Genomic DNA, 15,745 nt, shown 5'->3' with positions numbered 1-15,745 from the left:
CTATAGATCAAAGATCCTGTACTCTATCCTCCTATTTAGATCAGAGAAAACTGTATCTTACCCCTAAGATGCAGAGATACTGTACTCTTACTCTAATGTAGATCAGATATACTGTACCGTCTTACTTTTCCTATAGATCAGAGATACTGTACCTTCTTTACTCCCTATAGATCAAGATACTGAGCCTCTTCCTCCTAAGATCAGAGGTAACTGGTACTCTTACCTCCTATGAGATAAGGTACTGTACCTCTTACGCCCTAATAGGATCAGGAATACTGTATCCTTACCTCTTAGTTCAGCGATACTCGTACTCTTACTCCTGCTAGATCTTAGTATGTTCTCTTACCTCCTATAGATCAGAGATACTTGACTCTTACCTCTATAGATTAAGAGATACTGGTAACTCTACGCCGATAGATCAGCAGATAACTGTACTCTTGACCTCTATAGATGAGGAGGTACTGTAGTCTTCTTACCTCCTATAGATCGAAGGTAACTGTATCTCTTACCTCTATAGATACAGAGGTACTGTACCTCTGTTACCCTCCTAATGATCGAAGAGATACTGTACTTCTTACCTCCTATAGATCAGAGGTACCTGTACCGTCTTTACTCTATAGATTCAGAGATACTTGTACCTCTTGACCTCTAATAGATCAGAGATTACTGTACCTCTTACTCCATAGATCAGAGATACTGGTAACCTACTCCTATAAGGATCAGAGATAACTGGTACCTCTTACCCCTATAGATCAGATAACTGGCTACTCTTACTCCTTATAGACTAGAGATTACTGTACCCGTCTTTACCTCCTCATAGATCAGAAATCTGTACCTCTTTACCCCTATAGCTCAGAGATACTGTCCTCTTTACCCCTATAGATAGCGGTACTATGTCTGCTGGTCTCTTCTTCTCTCTGTCCACCCCCACGTTCATTCTCCTCCTCCCTAGTCGGCGCTTTTGTCGTTCAGAACGATTGTTATCACACAACAGCACACGAGAGACACTCATAAACACCACACACCCCGTGTGAGTGTGATCAATAAATCTCATCCAGTCCCGTGGAGGCTGCCATGTAAGAACGTTGTTAAGCCATTTTAGGCACTACCATGCCTAAGTGTGTGTGTGTGTGTGTGTGTGTGTGTGATGTGCCTTGTGTGTGTGTGTGTGTGTGTTGTGTGTGTGATGTGTGTGTGTGTGTGTGTGGTGTGTTGTGTGTGTGTGGTGTGTGTTGTGTGTGGTGTGTGTGTGCTGTGTGTGTGGTGTTACCATCTCACAATGCACTTGTTGTAATGTGCTTATTGGCAATACAGCATATAGATATGACTGTTAGTAGTGAATGTCTCCTGGGAGACGATGCAACGTGAATGAACGGAGATAAAAAGAGAATTTGGGTGATAGAACACTCTAAACAGCAGTTCCCGTATATCAGCAGTACTTCCGACGTCCATCCGATGTGACGTCGGCGTGAGATCTACGTGGCGAACCAGCTCTGGGGCAAATTGAACGCTGTTACTAGAGGAGAGAGAGGAGAAGGAGGGGGGGGAGGGGAGGGGAGGGGGGGAGGGGAGGGGAGGGGGAGGAGGAGGGGAGAGAGAGTGAGCTGGAGGGAGGGGGAGTGAGAGGAGACTGAGGTGGAGGTAGAGAGAGAGGAGGAGGCAGGGGAGGCAGAGGAGGGAGGGAAGGAGAGGAGGAGGAGGGAAGGAGAGGAGACTGGAGGGGAAGATGGAAGTGAACTGGATGGGAGAGAGAGGAGTAGGAAGACAGGAGGGAAGCGAAGGAGAGGCCAGAAGAGGGGCGGTAGAGGGAGGAGAAGAGAGAGAGGAGGGCAATGAGAGGAAGGTTGAGAGGAAGTGAAGGCGGGAGGAGAGGGAGGAGAAGGAGAAGGTGCTGGAGCGGGAGGATGAGGGAGAGAGGAGAGGGACCATGAGGGAGGAGTGTAGAGAGTAGCAGGGAGGGAAGGAGCAACTGGAGCGGCAGGAAGAGAGAGGATGAAGGGGGAGGAGAAGCAGGAGGGGGTAGGAAGGCAGATGGAGGGGAAGGGGGAGGAGAGAGGGAAAGGAGGAGGAGAGGAGAGGGGAGAGAGGAGAGGGTGAGGAGAAAGAGAGGAGGGAAGGAGAGGAGGACTGGAGGGGAGGGAGGGAGGAGGAGTGGAAGGAGAGGAGAGATGCGGACGGGAGGGAGAGGAGCGAGGAGGGGAGGAGAGAGAGAGAGGAGGGGAGGAGAGAGGACGGGGAGGAGAGGAGGGGAGAGAGGAGAGGAGAGTGAAGGGGAGTACTGTAGTACCCTTAGAGAAGGGGTCTGTTCTGACCTCTGTAGTACCCTGGTCAAACGTCCTGACGTCCATGTTGACGCCTTGGAGACGGTGACGTAGTTGGAGTAGATGGAGTCAAAGACCACTACATTTATTGGTCTTTTTTTCCCTTTTTTCTGTAAAATAATGATTTTACTTCTCCTTTTATCACAAATATACAGTTGGGAAAGTAAATATGCTTGTAGAAACACCTGTGTTTATTTATCATGCACTTTTATGAGGATAATTCTCTCCTTAAAAAAGGGATTTACAAGCATCTCTGAGTGGCATAGAGGGAAAAAGTCAGGAAGAATTACTGTTAAAGTTTTCTGGACAACGAAAGTGAAAGGGGAGTAGCAGTAAGCCATAATATACCTGTCACGGCCGTTTAAAGGACCAAGGAGCAACGTTTTGAGCGTACATACTTGTTTATTTAACGATGTCYCCAACAAAACAATAAACAACCAACCGACACGTGACGCCAACATAGTGCTCACAGGCAACTAACATGGACAACTACCCACAAAACCAACATGGAAAATGGCAACCTAAATAGGCTCTCCAATCAGAGACAACGATAAACAGCTGTCTCTGATTGGGAACCCACTCAGGCCACCATAAACCTACATACCCCTAGACAATACATATCCCCATAGATAACCAAAAAACCTAGACAAGACAAAACTAAACAAACCACCCTTGTCACACCCTGACCTAACCAAATAATAAAGAAAGCAAATATAACTAAAGTCAGGGCGTGACAATACCATTATGCATCCACAATATATGTACAATCACATTATAAAACACACATTTACGGTGTATGCCACTGCGCCATTTCAGCGGGAAACATTTCAGAAAAAAAACGTCTAAAAAATCTCCACTCAAATATCACATTCCGTATTTCTGTCAAACGTCATTATTCGAGAATCGCTCATCAGTCAGTAATTTAGTCAGTCAGGGTGATGTCATCAGTCGCTTCCCGCTGACGTCATCGGCGATCGCCGGCGTTATGCCTCAGAAGCCTGCGGGTCGAACCATCATGGTCGTCACGGTAGCAGCCGTTATGCCTCAGAAGCCTGCGGGTCGAACCATCATGGTCGTCACGGTAGTCATGAGGCTCGGTCCCTTCCAGTAGTACCACTTGATGCCGTTGTAACGGACCACGTTGGAGACGCCAGCGTAGTAGATACCGTTCAGGTTGGAGGGACCACACGCCTCAAACCACCAACCTAGAGGAGAGGGGAGAGTTCAGGGGTCAGGGAGAGAGAGAGAGAGCAGAGGGACCACACGCCTCAAACCACCAACCTAGAGGAGAGTCAGTGGTCAGAAGAGAGGAGAAGAAGCAGAGGACCACACGCCTCAAACCACCAACCTAGAGAGAGGGGAAGACAGGGTCAGAAAGAAGAGAGGAGAGCAGAGGACCAACACCCTCAAACCACCAACCTAGTGAGAGGGAAGTCAGGGTCAGAAGAGAGAGAGAGAGAGAGCAGAGGACCACACGCCAAACACCAACCTAGAGAGAGGGGAGAGGTCAGGGTCAGGAAAGAGAGAGAGAGCAGAGGACCACACCTCAAACCACCAACCTAGTGGAGAGGAGAGGGAGAGGAGTCAAGGAGAGAGAAGAGAGAGCAGAGGACCACACGCCTAAACCACCAACCTAGGGGAGAGGAGGGAGAGGTCAGGGAGAGAAGAGAGAGAGCAAGGGACCACACGCCTCAAACCACCAACCTAGTGAGGAGGGAGAGGTCAGGGGTCAGGAAGAGAGAGAGAGAGCAGAGGACCACACGCCTCAAACCACCAACTAGTGGATGAAGGAGAGGGAGGAGCAGAGGAGAAGAGAGAAGAGCAGAGGGACCACACGCCTCAAACCACCAACCTAGTGAAGAGGGAGGGGAGGGAAGGGTCAGGAGAGAGAGAAGAGCAGAGGGACCACACGCCACAACCACCAACCTAGTGGAGAGGGGAGGAGAGGTCAGGGAAGAGAGAGAGAGCAGAGGACACACGCCTCAAACACCAACCTAGTGGAGAGGAGAGTCAGGGTCAGGAAGAGAGAGAGAGAGCAGAGGGACCACACGCCTCAAACCAACCAACTAGGAGAGGGAAGGGAAGTCAGGAGAAGAGAGAGAGAGCAGAGGACCACACGCCTCAAACACCAACCTAGTGGAGAGGGAAGAGGTCAGGAGAGAGAGAGAGAGCAGAGGGACCACACGCCTCAAACCACCAACCTAGTGGAGGGAGAGTCAGGTCAGGGGAGAAGAGAAGCAGAGGACCACCACGCCTCAAACCACCAACCTAGTGAAGGGAGAGGTCAGGTCAGGAAAGAGAGAGAAGCAGAGGGACCACAGCCTCAAACCACCAACCTAGAAGAGGAGAGGTCAGGGTCGGAAGAGAGAGAGCAAGGACCAACCCTCAAACCACCAACCTAGTGGAGAGGGGAGAGGTCAGGGGTCAGGAAGAGAGAGAGCAGAGGGACCACACGCCTCAAACCACCAACCTAGAGGAGAGGGGAGAGGTATCTACTACGCTGCATCGATCATCATGTCACCAGAATAAGAGCCTGGATATTTATTATAAAGCAGCATTAAGATCATCACCAGGCTCGTTCAACAGCTTGTTATGTTCATCATCATGTATTTCATCTGTAGCCTAACAAACTGCATGGTTTTCCTGAGTGGGAGGACCACACAACACGTCATTACGTGATTCCAAGTTTTCTTCCATATGATGGTTATTATATCACTATTTCCACGTGAAAGCGTTTCCACCAACATTTCTCGCTTAATTAATTTTACCAACAAAGAAAAATATCAACACCTTGTCAAGCTCCTTTAGTTTCGTTGACATTTGGATTGTTTTACCTACAAAAATGTTCTGTTTCTATCAGGCCTGTCATGACATGCTTTCTCTGGTACGTTCTTGACTAGCGTAAAACAACTGGTTAATGAAAGAAGAAGAGGGCATCAGAGCCTGTACCTCCAGAAGCCATCTGGGCACACTTGCAGGAGCAGCGGTCGTTGTCTCGGTCCTTGGTGCTGAACTGGGTCCCAGGCTGGGTCAGACTACTGGTGCGGCCAGCACTACCACTGAATCCCTGGGCATGGAGACTGGGAGAACGGACCAGAACAATCAACACAAATACACTGTATTTAACAACCATACTTCTGAAATGCTGGCCATGGAGACTGGCAGTGGGAGGATATTACTGCGCTAATGAGTAACTTGATGTGGAGTTCAATGTATTCATGGCTCTATGTAGTACTGTGCGCCTCTCATAGTCTGTTCTGGACTTGGGGACTGTGTGACACCTGACCACACGACTGAACAGTTGTCCAGGTGCGACAAAACTAGGGCCTGTAGGACTTGACTTGTTGATATTGCAGAGCAACGCTTTATTATGGACAGACTTCTCCCCATCTTAGCTACTGTTGCATCAACATGTTTTGACCATGAGAGTTTACAATGCAGGGTTACTCCAAGCAGTTTAGTCACCTCAACTTGCTCAATTTCCACTTTATTTATTACAATATTTAGTTGAGGTTCAGGATTTAGTGAATGATTAGTCCCCAATACTATGCTTTTATTTATTTTTTAATATTCAGGACTTACTTATTTCCACTCATTCTGAAACTGACTGCAACTCTTTGTTAAGTGTTGCAGTTATTTCAGTAGCTGTAGTAGCTGACAAGTAGTCGTCCTCATACACAGACACTCTGGCTTTACTCAGAGACTGTGGCATGTCATTAGTAAAGATTTTTTTTTAAAGTAAGGTGCCTAGACAGCTGCCCTGAGGAATTCCTGATTCTACCTGGATTATGTTGGAGAGGCTTCCATTAAGGAACTGTGTTCTGTTAGACAGGTAACTCTTTATCCACATTATAGCAGGGGTGTGTAAAGCCATAACACACATGTTTTACCATTAGCAGATTATGATCGATAAGGTCAAACAAAACAGCTCCCACAAACTTTTTATTATCAATTTCTCTCAGCGAATCATCAGTCATTTCTGTAAGTGCCAAACATGTTGAAAACCTTTCCCTATAAGAGTACTGAAAATATTTATTCATTGTATTTGGTCAAACACATTTTTTGGGGAAAAAGGTTTACTAAGGGCTGGTAACAAGATGATTGGTTAGCTGTTTGAGCCAGTAAAGGGGGCTTTGCTAATCTTAGGTAACAGAATTAATTTAGCTTATGTCTAAAAACCTCAGTTTACATTGGCACCGTGTTCAGAAATGCCTCCAAAATATCCAGAGAAATTGCAGAGAGCCACGTCAAATAACAGAAATACTCATCATAAACTTTGATGAAAGATACATGTTTTACATAGAATTAAAGATACACTTGTTCTTAATGCAACCGCTGTGTCAGATTTAAAAAAGCTTTATGGCAAAAGCACAATATTCAATAATCTGAGAACAGCGTTCAGCCACAAAATCAAACCATACAGTTATCCGGTAATGTCAATCATTTATGTCCAAATAGCTATTTTTGTAAGCGTGTTTGGTAAACAAATCCAAAGTCAGGAAGCGTGTTTACTAAAAGCAGACGAAATGTCAAAAAGTTACGTAACAGTCAGTAGAAACATGTCAAGCGATGTATTGAATCAATCTTTAGAATGTTTTTAACATACATCTTCAGTAACGTTCCAACCGGAGAATTACATTGACTTCAGATGTGCGATGGAACAGAGCTCCCTCTCATGTGAACGCGCATGGCCAGGTCATGGTAGACCTGACTATTTCCTGTCTCCTTCGGCCCCACTTCACAGTAGAGGCATCAGACAAGGTTCTACAGACTGTTGACATCTATTAGAAGCCGTAGAAAGTGCAAACTCATCCATATCTCGCTGTGATTTCAATAGGATATTGGTTGAAAATCAACCAGCCTCAGATTTCCCCCTTCCTGGTTAGATTTTTTCTCTGGTTTTTGCCTGCCATATGAGTTCTGATATACTCACAGACATCATTCAAACAGTTTTAGAAACTTCAGCGTGTTTTCTATCCAAATCTACTAATAATATGCATATATTAGCAACTGGGCCTGAGAAGCAGGCAGTTTACTCTGGGAACCTTATTCATCCAAGCTACTCAATACTGCACCCCAGCCATAAGAAGTTAATGGGTAATATAGTCGGAAGCGGTGGATGGTATGCACTCCACCTGAGTCTGACTAGGGCACGACTCCTTCTACCTCTTCTCAGGCGTTGGCGTTTTGGTGCAGGGGGGGATGTTGACCAGAGAAAGCTCAAGAAGGGGTTGCGTTAGCAGGGGGGAGATGTTGCTGAAGAAAGTGGTGATGTTGGCAGGAAGGGGAGCTCTGGCCGGGGGAAAGACTATGAGAGGAGGATTGGGTGTGGGCAGTGTGGGCAGTGGAAGAATGGGAGGGTGACCTGGATTGGCTAGCTAAGGAAGTGATTTAGAGATGGGGTTTAGGGTTTGGACTGTTCTGGCTAAAGGGATTGATCATTAATAGTTACATTGGCTACAAAGGGGATTTATTTGGCTATAAGGAAGTCCTAGAGAGAATGACTATGGATATGAAACTGCCTTAGCTACAGATGGGAGAGGGGGCTGGCTGTGGATATGAGACTGCCTTAGCTACAGAGACAGATGGGAGAGGGGGCTGGCTGTGGATAAGACTGCCTTAGCTACAGGGAGAGATGGGAGAGGGGGCTGGCTGTGGATATAAGACTGCCTTAGCTACAGGGAGAGATGGGAGAGGGGGCTGGCTGTGGATATAAGACTGCCTTAGCTACAGGGAGAGATGGGAGAGGGGGCTTGCTATGGAGGTGTTTGGCCCTGGAGAAGATGCTTCCTTGTCCTGGGAACACAAGGGAAAGGGTTGGATGCCTTCCTTGGTTGGTTGGATGGATGGAAGAAATCGCAAAGTAATTGGTTGACCTGACTGCTCCAGAGAAGGGGTTGCATTGGCCTAAAAAAGACTGGATAAGGGTTGTGTTGTATGGAGAAGAGGTTGCATTGGCCAGAGAAAGCTAGAGAAGAGGTTACATTGGCCAGAGATAGCTCAAGAAGGAGATGCCTTGGCCGAGTGCGGCCTGCATCGGCTGGGTAGAAGCCTAGCACAACAGGCCTCTGGCTGGGGTGATCCCTACGTAAACCCAACCCTGAGGAGGAGAACCAGATGTTCACAGCATGATAATGAACCTAGCACATAATCAGCGAGGTGAGACGGAGTGCTGCTCAGCAGTAGTTGGCATCAGAGCTGACAGCTCACCAACACTAGCACCATTCAGAGTGGGATGAATATAGCTCCGAGAAACAGATCCATTTTGCACCGGCTTAAATGGTCAAAGTTAGGATTTTAGGTTATTTAAGGATGATCCTGGAACTAAATGTAAAGTTAACTTAATTACTTCCAGTGCTACACAAACTTCTACACTAACGAGCATTTCGTTTCACCACAAAAAAATGTTACCTTGTCAAACACCTCCAGCCTTTTTCAAACACTAAACTGTTAATGGATCTGCACCTGTCAATCACATTCCTCTGTTTTGAAGCACTTCTGAGTTGAAACAATCTGTTAGTGATCTCAGGTTGGGCTTTAGCAGTGGAGAGAGAGGACCACCACAGGGCTTTAGTAGTGGAGAGAGAGGACCACCACAGGGCTTTAGTAGTGGAGAGAGAGGACCACCACAGGCTTTATAGTGGAGAGAGAGACACCACAGGCTTTTATAGTGAGAGAGAGATACCACATCAGGGCTTTAGTAGTGGAGAGAGAGCGACCACCACAGCTTTAGTAGTGGAGAGAAGATACCACCATCAGGCTTTAGTAGTGAGAGAGAGGACCACCACAGGGCTTTAGTAGTGGAAGAGAAGAATACCACATCAGGCTTAGTAGTGGAGAAGAGATACCACCACAGGGCTTTAGTAGTGGAGAAAGAGGACCACCACAGGCTTTAGTAGTGGAAGGAGAGATACACACACAGGGCTTAGTAGTGGAGAGAGAGATACCACCACAGGCTTTAGTAGGGGAGAAGATACCACATCAGGCTTAGTAGTGGAGAGAGGACCACCACAGGGCTTTAGTGTGAAGATAAATACCCACGCCACGTGCTGCTGCTGACTGGTTGGTTCATATCAAAATGTCCCTCTATTCCCCACAAAGATAAGTGCTATAGCTGCAGATAGCTTATATCCTGGTCAAGATAGATAGTCCTGGCAAAGATAGTGCATTATGGTCCCTGTCAAAGATATGCATTTGCGTCAGAGATAGTGCACTATGGTCCCTGGTCAAAGATAGTGCCCTATGGTCCCTGGTCAAAAGCATAGTGCAATTATGTCCCTGGTCAAGAGATAGTGCCTATGGCCCATGGCAAGATAGTGCACTATGTCCCTGGTCCAAGATAGTGCACTATGGTCCCTGCCAAAGATAGTGCACATGGTCCCTGGCAAAGATAGTGCACTATGGTCTGCCAAGATAGTGCACTATGTCCCTGGCCAAAGATCCAGCTCAGTATGTCACTGTCAAAATAGTGCCCTATGTCCCTGGTCAAAGATAGTGCACTATGTCCCTGGCAAAGATAGTGCATATATCCCTGTCAAAGATGTGCACTATGGTCCCTGGCCAAGATAGTGCACTATGGTCCACTGCGTCAAAGATAGTGCACTATGGTCCCTTGGTCAAAGATAGTGACACTAATGGTCCCTGGTCAAAGATAGTGCACTATGGTCCCTGGTCAAAGAATAGTGCAATTATGGTCCCTGGTCAAAGATAGTGCATTATGGTCCCGGTCAGAATAGTGCACTATGGTCCCTGGTCAAAATGGTCACTATGGGCCTGTCAAGATAGTGCACTTGGTCCTGTCAAAGATAGTGCACTATGGTCCCTGTCAAAGATAGTGCACTATGGTCCCTGGCCAAAGATAGTGCACTATGGTCCCTGGTCAAAAATAGTGCTATGGTCCCTGGTAAAGAATAGATGCACTATGGTCCCTGGCCAAATAGGCACTATTCCCTGGTCAAAGATAGTGCACTATGGTCCCTGGCCAAAGATAGTGCACATATGTCCCTGGTCAAAGATAGTGCACTATGGTCCCTGGTCAAATAGTGCACTATGCCCTGGTCAAAGATAGTGCACTATGTAGGGAATAGGTGCCATTTGGGATGCAGTTTGTGTTCCTGTTTCCTCAGCTGGAAGGGATGCCTCAGGGCAGCTGCCAGCGATGGAAAGAGAGATGGAGACTGAAAAGCGGCAGCTTGCCTCTGCTACAGCTCATCACTGATGATGTTCTTCAAGACAGACCACACTCGATCTACTCTTCCTTTCTTCTACCCGGCGATAAAGAAAAGCAAAGTTAACGTTGGAATAATGTGGATGATTTGACAGAGTAGGAATTACATCGCAGGCTTAAGGAAGTCTGAAAGGGGAGAACTCCCACGCAATTATGCCTTTCAGAAACAAAACTCTTTACTAAACTCTCCCCAGAATCACTTCTGTTTAGTTTCTGATTCTAATCTGATTGGACACGGCTCTACGAGACTCACATTCCAGAAGGAATGGAACACTGAAGGTAAATTTAAAGTCAAACCCATCAGATACATTTTGACAACATGATCAGATAAAATCTCACTTACTGGAAGTGGCTGTTTAACATGATTACTACGATTAACAATCAGATAAATCTCACTTACTGGAAGTGGCTGTTAACATGATTAACTACGATTAACATGATCAGATAAAATCTCACTTACTGGAAGTGGCTGTTTAACATGATTAACTACGATTAACATGCAAGAGAAAAATCTTTCTTTTTTTCTTTTTTTAATATGGACTTCGTTCCCTATGAACCCTTATTCCAACCGCAAGTGCTACAGAGGTAGTGCGTACGACACAGTACATCACTAGGCCTAGCTCCCTGCCATCCAGACCTCTAGAAAAGGACCCTGAAAAGATTTTACCCCCAAGCCATAAGACTTCTAAACTGCTAGTTAAATAGTTAACCAAATAGCTACCCAGACTATCTGCAGTGACCCTTTTGCCCTAATTATTAACTCACAACATACGCTGTACTGTCTATTATCCATCTGTGTCTAGTCACTTTACCCCTACCTACAGTATACTGCTGTTACTCTTATTATCCTTTACCCCTACCTACAGATACTGCTGTTATCTATTACATATCCTTTACCCCTACCTACAGTATACTGCTGTTACTGTCTATTATCTATCCTTTACCCCTACCTACAGTAAACTGCTGTTACTGTCTATTATCTATCCTTTACCCCTACCTACAGTATACTGCTGTTACTGTCTATTATCTATCCTTTACCCCTACCTACAGTATATGTACATACAGTATCTACCTCAATTACCTCGTACCCCTGCCCATTGACTCAGAATTGGCACCCTGTGTATATAGCCAAGTTATCGTTACTCATTGTGTATTTATTCCTTTGTGTTTCTCTCTGCATCGTTAGGAGTAAGCATTTCTCTAGTAGTCTACACCTGTTGTTTACAAAGCATGTGACAAATAAAATGTGATTTGATTTGCCTTCTAGCAAATCAAATCAAACCACTGTGGAAGGGTGTATTGCATGCTGGTACCTGTAGTTTTTGTTCTCTGCGTCTATATAGAAGTGATTGTAGTGGGAGTAAGCTTCGTTCCCCTCAGCATCCTTCAGCTGCACCTGGAGACTGTACTCTTGGGAGCTGGTCAGCAGGTGGATGAGGTCATTTCCTGCCCAGTACTCTCCCGAGGGATCCCCAAAACCCTGCATCAGGTACGGTGAGAGAAAGAGGACAAACTGAACGAAGGGTCATATGAAAAAATGTCACTTTACATGGTAAATTTGACATCAACAGAGATATGTTAAGATAAAATGTCACTTCAGAGCGACAGATGATACAATGTCACTTTAGAGGGTAAATATGACATTAACTGAGAAATGTTAAGATATAAATGTCATTGTACCTTTGAGAGGAATGAAGAGGGATAATGTGAGTGAAGAGTTAAATGATTTTGACTGAGGAAAGTGAATAAGCAAATGTTAACATCTTGATAATTCCTGACAATCTTTGACCTACTACTGACAATTAGTCCCTGTATTGCTTGACACTGCAATGTCGTAACCCGGAGCTCGACTAAATTACATTACTAATCTGCTCCTGAATGTACTAGGCCAGGACATGGACATTGATTCTATCATAGTCTATGTGAATTTTAATGACATTATGAAGGGCAGTTCTGAACAGTTGAAACTGGATTTTAAAGAGCTGATTGACTCTCTGCTATACACTAATACAAGACCCATCATATCTGGCCCTGTGCCCACTCTGATCATATCTGGCCCTGTGCCCTCTCTGATCATATCTGGCCCTGTGTCCTCTCTGATCATATCTGGCCCTGTGCCCTCTCTGATCACATCTGGACCTGTGCCCTCTCTGATCATATCTGGACCTGTGCTCCTTCTGATCATATCTGGCCCTGTGCCTCCTCTGATCATATCTGGCCCTTGTGCCCTCTCTGATCATATCTGGACCCTGTGTCTCCTTCTGATCATATCTGGCCTGTTGACCTCTCTGAATCGTGGCAATTGTTATACTTTAGCAGGATTCTTCTCTCTTCACAACTGGCTATGTGATTTATTTGCAGCTCAATGGGAGGACCTTTATTGACATTTTCGATACCTTCTGGAAACAAAGGTTCGTTTTAAATAATCAGGAAGTAGCTGGGAATTCAACCCTGCATTAACAATTTTGGATCCTCCCTGGGATGGGCGTGTTCACAAATTGCGACTACGTTATAACGGGGAGGCTGCTTTGTTTGGGGATTGCTTTTTTTTCTTCCGGCCTGCACTCCTGTAGTATCTATACAGGCTGCGTTTGAGACAAAATTGGATTATAATAAATATCAGAGAACTTCTCCTGTTTTTACGGTGTCTTCGAACCACTCCTGCCTCCCGTGTCTGCATCTTAAGGTCTGCACGTCTACTTTCACTGTTCTGGGCTCCTTCATTACTACTCTGTCACACTTCAGTCACTTATAATATCATAGATTATATCAGTTGTCCTTCCATATACTTCAGTCTTTGCCTGAAGATTGTCCAACGTTAATCTCGTGTGTTTATTTGTGGTCAGTATACCGTTAATATGCCGTGTACTTATGCAGAAGTCATCTACAATATAGTGTTCTTGTATCTGTTAGTTGTGGTTTGATTGTCTGTTGGATTCTGTGGGGTAATTGATTTGTTGGTCCGTGGTGTGTATTAGAGGAGCAAGCAGACACTGCACTTGACACATTTATGAAATTGCTTTATCCCAGTTACTAATGAACATGCACCCCATTAAGAAAATGACTGTAAAACTGTTCAATCCCAGTGGATTGATAGAGGGATTTGAAAAATTCTATGGTTGAGAGGATGAGGCAAAAGGACTGACAAATAAGTCTGGGCTGCACAACCGATTGCGCAACTTATTGCAAATTGTAACGGTAGTCCTCCTCCTCTTCCACTCACCGCAACAAAAGGAGAGTATGTATATGGGAACCAGGCGCAGCGGGTTGTGAACACATTATTTATTAAAGAAGAGAAAACACGAAAAACACGAACTTGACTAAACTAACAAAACAAAACGGTGTAGACAGACCTGGACGACGAACTCACATAAACACGGAGAACGCACGAACAGGAGAATAGCCTACACATAAATGACGATGAACAAACAATACCGAACAGTCCAGTATGGTGCGACAAACACAGGAGACAACCACCCACAACGAACACAGTGAAACAACCTACCTAAATATGACTCTTATTAGAGGAACGCCAAACACCTGCCTCTAATCAAGAGCCATACCAGCAACCCTAAAACCAACATAGAAAACACCATAGAATGCCCACCCAACTCACGTCCTGACCAACTAACACATACACAAAAACTAACAGAAATAGGTCAGGAACGTGACATAACCCCCCCCATAAGGTGCGAACTCCGGGCGCACCAGCACAAAGTCTAGGGAGGGTCTGGGTGGGCATCTGACCACGGTGGTGGCTCAGGCTCAGGGCGAGGTCCCACCCCACACATAGTCAATCCCAGCTTCCATCTCCCCTACAAATGACCACCCTCATACTACACCCACTTAATCCTTTGGGTAACATCAATACAAGGGGCAGCCCCGGGATAGAGGGATAGCTCAGGACAGAGGGATAGCTCAGACAGAGGGATAGCTCAGGACAGAAGAGGTAGCTCAGGATAGAGAGGTAGCTCGGGATAGAGGGGCAACTCCGGACTGAAAGGCAGCTCCGGACAGAGAGACAGCTCTGGACTGAGGGCAGTTCTGGTAAATAGCCGCTCTGGCTAAGGGACAGCTCATGACTGGCTGACGGCTCTGGACGCTCATGGCTCGCTGACGGCTCTGGACGCTCATGGCTGGCTGACGGCTCTGGACGCTCATGGCTGGCTGACGGCTCTGGACGCTCATGGCTGGCTGACGGCTCTGGACGCTCATGGCTGGCTGACGGCTCTGGACGCTCATGGCTGGCTGGGCTCTGGACGCTCATGCTCTGGCGGTTCTGGACGCTCATGGCTCACTGGCGGTTCTGGACGCTCATGGCCTCACTGGCGGCTCTGGCAGATCCTGTCTGGTTGGCGGCTCTGGACGGTCATGGCTCGCTGACTGGCTCTGGACGGTCATGGCTCGCTGACGGCTCTGGCAGATCCTGTCTGGTTGGCGGCTCTGGCAGATCCTGTCTGGTTGGCGGCTCTGGCAGATCCTGTCTGGTTGGCGCTCTGGCAGATCCTGTCTGGTTGGCGGCTCTGGCAGATCCTGTCTGGTTGGCGGCTCTGGCAGATCCTGACTGACGAATGGCTCGATCGGCTCTGACGGCTCGGGACAGACGGGCGGCTCTAATGGCTCGGGACAGACGGATGGCTAAGACGGCGCTGGGAGACGGATGGCTCAGACGGCGCTGGGGAGACGGATGGCTCAGACGGCGCTGGGGAGACGGATGGCTCAGACGGCGCTGGGGAGACGGATGGCTCAGATGGCGCTGCGGAGACGGATGGCTCAGACTGATCCTGTCTAGCGGAAGGCTTTGGCTGCTCCTGTCTGGCGGAAGGCTCTAGCGGCTCCAGTCTGGCGGAAGGCTCTGTAGGCTCATGGCAGACGGGCGGCTTTGCAGGCTCATGGCAGACGGGCAGTTCATGCGGCGCTTGGCAGACGGACAGTTCAGGCGCCGTTGGGCAGACGGCAGACTCTGGCCGGCTGAGACGCACTGTAGGCCTGGTACGTGGTGCCGGAACTGGAGCACCGGACTGGAGACACGCACTTCAAGCCTAGTGCGGGGAGCAGGGACAGGGCACACTGACCTCTCAAAGCGGCACTATAGGCCTGGTGCGTGGTACCGGCACTGGTGGTACGGGCTAAGGGCACGCACCTCAGGGCGAGTGCGGGGAGAAGGAACAGTGTGTACAGGACTCTGGAGACGCAT

General features: G+C 47.2%; 1 protein-coding gene across 1 annotated transcript in view; it reads right to left on the bottom strand.

The window, feature by feature from the left end:
- Positions 1-2,552: 2,552 nt before the first annotated feature.
- Positions 2,553-15,745, bottom strand: part of LOC112075319 (angiopoietin-2) — a 46,704-nt gene continuing 33,511 nt past the window's right edge. Inside the window, 3 exon segments of the mRNA XM_070440866.1 lie at positions 2,553-3,526; positions 5,271-5,401; positions 11,862-12,028. Coding sequence (XP_070296967.1) covers positions 3,366-3,526; positions 5,271-5,401; positions 11,862-12,028 — 459 coding nt within the window. The 3' untranslated portion in view covers positions 2,553-3,365.

This window comes from Salvelinus sp. IW2-2015, unplaced genomic scaffold, assembly GCF_002910315.2.
Source record: "Salvelinus sp. IW2-2015 unplaced genomic scaffold, ASM291031v2 Un_scaffold3086, whole genome shotgun sequence".
NCBI classification, from domain to species: domain Eukaryota; kingdom Metazoa; phylum Chordata; class Actinopteri; order Salmoniformes; family Salmonidae; genus Salvelinus; species Salvelinus sp. IW2-2015.
Note: the sequence above shows the minus strand (reverse complement) of the source record. Positions and strands in the feature narration are given on the sequence as shown.